The following is a 3848-nucleotide window of genomic DNA, read 5'->3' as shown; positions in this document are numbered from 1 at the left end:
ATCATCATTCGTAAAGAATGTGTCGCCAGAATTGGTTGTTAGCTTTTAGTTGTGTAATACTCCTGCTAGCTCTCTCACATCCTCCCCTTTATCAGCATATCTTATGGTCGTGTCACATTGATACCAATATGAATCTAGGTAAAAGGGAGAGAGGTCTCTTTCCTTTTGTTTTAATCCATGTTAAACTTTATTATCTATAATAATGATCCATGAATAATTTATGAAACACATAATCATAGATATCAAAACTCATATTAATTATCAAATCCTAATCCAAGCTAGTGTTGTAATAATCAATATGCACGTGCGCTACATATACGTCCAATTACTTCTCATTGGGTGTGAAAAAAAGACAAATGTTATTAAACATTGCTACTCTAGCAGTGATTTGCATCCATTCTCATATAAGTAAAATAAAAAAATTTGTTGTATAAATAGTTGTAAAGATTATAAGTTTTTATATTCCCAAAATGGCGGATTATCTGAGAAAAATATAAGAGAAGTTTAACATAATATAAACATAATGAGAACGAAAATAAGAAAAATAATGTGGACATTGGCGACTCTAGTGCCATTATTCAGTGGGGATAAAGTGAAAAAAATAAGAAAAATTAACATACATGAGATATAAAGAAAAACAATTAATACATAAATGAGACAAACTTAAAAATATTTCTAAGGGCTTAAATTAATTGTTTTAAGGACTTGAGGGGACATTACATAAAAATTGGAACGAACTTGCAAAAACTTTTAAGGTATTAAATTTTAACTTTGGGAGTAATTGCCCTCAAACAGAATCGCCATTATATAAGGATCCTATATTCTATTTCTTTCATTTTCCTAAATGATTTACCCTTACAGAAGATCCTTTAATATTTAATATATTCACTACTATTGAAGATATTCGGATAGAAAAGAAATTACAGTTTATACGATCGAAAGATATTTATGCGATATTCGTAGTCCTATAAAGCTTTTCAAAAGGACTAAATGATAAGGTGAATTTTTCCGAAGTTAGTTATTCAACTGTATTTAAAATTTTAAGACATCGTTTTAAAATTTAACTCAAGTATCTAAAATATTTTTTGAGAAGAAAGGAACAAAGAATCATTACTAAGTACATCAAAGCTATAGATAGAATCGCATTTATCCAAGCTTATTTACTATAACTTGTTTGTCTGCTAATTAATTTTTCTCAATTTCTTATAATTTACATAACGCTGATTTTCTTTTTCCGTTGTAGCTTGAAAAAATAACTCACCAGAACATTTATTCTTTTTATACATACTATCTTTGTATAATGCTAAAAAAATATATAATCCAGTACGACATGAATGCGGTGCGACTGATGCTTCTTACGTCCACCACTTAGGTAGTTATAATTGCTCTAAACTTTGGAAATGTAACTTTAATAGTAGTGAGTAAGTAAATGAAATGTCAATTACAAATGTAACATAATCTCTATTAGCGTAATGCAATATGAAGTTTTCCCTAAAAAGAATCTATTGGTGAATAAAATAATTGAATTTAGTGCACCATAATAAAAGCATCAGTTGTAGAACTAACTCATGCTCAAGAAAGTTTGAGTTTAATTTCTACTGTTCAATTATTAATGTTTAGTGTCATATAAATGTCCTTAATTTATTAGAAAAACTTAATAAAAATCGTGATTAATTCTTTTATAACCTGTTTACTTCATTTGACTATATAAATGCATGCTCACTAACTATTCAACTCCACCAACAAACATATCTCTATAGAACCCATAAGGAAATAATTTCCATCGATTCGCAATGGCAAGACTTAACAACCTTTTTATCTCGGTACTTTTAATCCAAGCTAGTGTTGTAATAATCAATATGTCAAAGTTTGCATCTGCACTTGATTTTGGAGCACCAACGCCGTCACAAGAGCCGCTCCCGGGACTATATAAATTTTTGGATGAATGTGAAAAACAAATCACAAAAAAGTGTGGAAAAGAAGTTTTCAAGTCAGTGTTCTTGAAGGGTATTGTTGCTAATGATTGTTGTGTTGAACTAGTTTCGATGGGAGAAACTTGCCATAATGAAATGGTGAAGTACATTGCCCATGGACCACAATTCAAAGCACATTTGGAAACGTATTTAGCTAAGGGTGAGGAAGTGTACAAGAACTGCGTTGGTACACCAGTACCACTTGCCCGCTCAATCAAAATCTAGAAAGTTTACTATTGGCAGATCTACTGAGAACGTGTGACGATCGATTAGTGTCGTCGCCTCGAATAAGGAATTGAAATAATTGTACTAGAAGATTAACATCACATATGTTCAAAATGTTTTTCATATCTTTGTTTGATAGGGAATTATGAATCTCATTTTCTTAGTTTGGTCCTAATATTCATATTGTTATTTCCTCGTAATTCTCTTATCTCTCTTAGAATTAATATGCACGTGCGCTACATATACGTCCAATTACTTTTCATTGGGTGTAGAAAAAAGACAAATGTTATTAAACATTGCTACTCGATCAATGATTTGCATCCATTCTCAGATAAGTAAAATAAAAAAATTTGTAGTATAAATAGTTTTGAGAATTATAAATTTTTATGTTTCCAAAATGGCGGATTATCTGAGAAAAATATAAGAGAAGTTTAACATAATATAAACATAATGAGAACGGAAATAAGAAAAAATAATATGGGCATTGGCGACTCTGGCGCCATTATTCAGTGGGGATAAAGTGAGAAAAATAAGAAAAATTAACATACATGAGATACAAAGAAAAACAATTAATACATAAATGAGGCAAACTTAAAAATAATTTTAAGGCCTTAAATTGATTGTCTTAAGTACTTTGAGGGGACATTACATAAAAATTGGAGCGAACTTGCATAGACTTTTAAGGTATTAAATTTTAACTTTGGGAGTAATTGCCGTCAAACAGAATCGTCGTTATATAAGGATCCTATATTCTATTTCTTTCATTTTCCTAAATGATTTACCCTTACAAAAGATCCTTTAATATTTAATATATTTACTGCTATTGACGATATTCGGATAGAAAAGAAATTACAGTTTATACGATCGAAAGATATTTATGCGATATTCGTAGTCCTATAAAGTTTTTCAAAAGGACTAAATGATAAGGTGAGTTTTTCCGAAGTTAGTTATTCAACTGTATTTAAAATTTTAAGACATCGTTTTAAAATTTAACTCAAGTCTCTAAAATATTTCTTGAGAAGAAAGTAACAAAGAATCATTACTAAGTACATCAAAGCTATAGATAGAATCGCATTTATCCAAGCTTAGCTTTTAAAAAATTTATTTACTATAACTTGTTTGTCCGCTAATTAATTTTCCTCAATTTCTTATAATTTACATAACGCTGATTTTCTTTTTCCGTTGTAGCTTGAAAAAATAACTCACCAGAACATTTATTCTTTTTATACATACTATCTTTGTACAATGCTAAAAAAATATATAATCCAGTACGACATGAATGCGGTGGGACTGATGCTTCTTACGTCCACCACTTAGGTAGTTATAATTGCTCTAAACTTTGGAAATGTAACTTTAATAGTAGTGAGTAAGTAAATGAAATGTCAATTACAAATGTAACATAATCTCTATTAGCGTAATGCAATATGAAGTTTTTCCTAAAAAGAATCTATTGGTGAATAAAAGAATTGAATTTAGTGCACCATAATAAAAGCATCAGTTGTAGAACTAACTCATGCTCAAGAAAGTTTGAGTTTAATTTCTACTGTTCAATTATTAATGTTTAGTGTCATATAAATGTCCTTAATTTATTAGAAAAACTTAATAAAAATCGTGATTAATTCTTTTATAACATGTTTACTTCATTTGACT

At 29.3% G+C, this 3848-nt stretch overlaps 1 protein-coding gene across 1 annotated transcript; it reads left to right on the top strand.

The window, feature by feature from the left end:
- Positions 1-1859: 1859 nt before the first annotated feature.
- Positions 1860-2198, top strand: LOC107262544 (protein DOWN-REGULATED IN DIF1 11-like). The gene has a single exon (XM_015728687.2). It carries the CDS (start codon positions 1860-1862, stop codon positions 2196-2198), a length of 339 nt encoding a protein of 112 aa, XP_015584173.2.
- Positions 2199-3848: the final 1650 nt, after the last annotated feature.

The sequence above is a fragment of the Ricinus communis genome, chromosome 5, assembly GCF_019578655.1.
Source record: "Ricinus communis isolate WT05 ecotype wild-type chromosome 5, ASM1957865v1, whole genome shotgun sequence".
Classification (NCBI taxonomy): Eukaryota; Viridiplantae; Streptophyta; class Magnoliopsida; order Malpighiales; family Euphorbiaceae; genus Ricinus; species Ricinus communis.
Note: the sequence above shows the minus strand (reverse complement) of the source record. Positions and strands in the feature narration are given on the sequence as shown.

What these genes read in the sequence shown, in the direction of transcription:
- LOC107262544 (XM_015728687.2), top strand. Translation starts at nt 1,860, where the DNA reads ATGTCAAAGTTTGCATCTGCACTTGATTTTGGAGCACCAACGCCGTCA.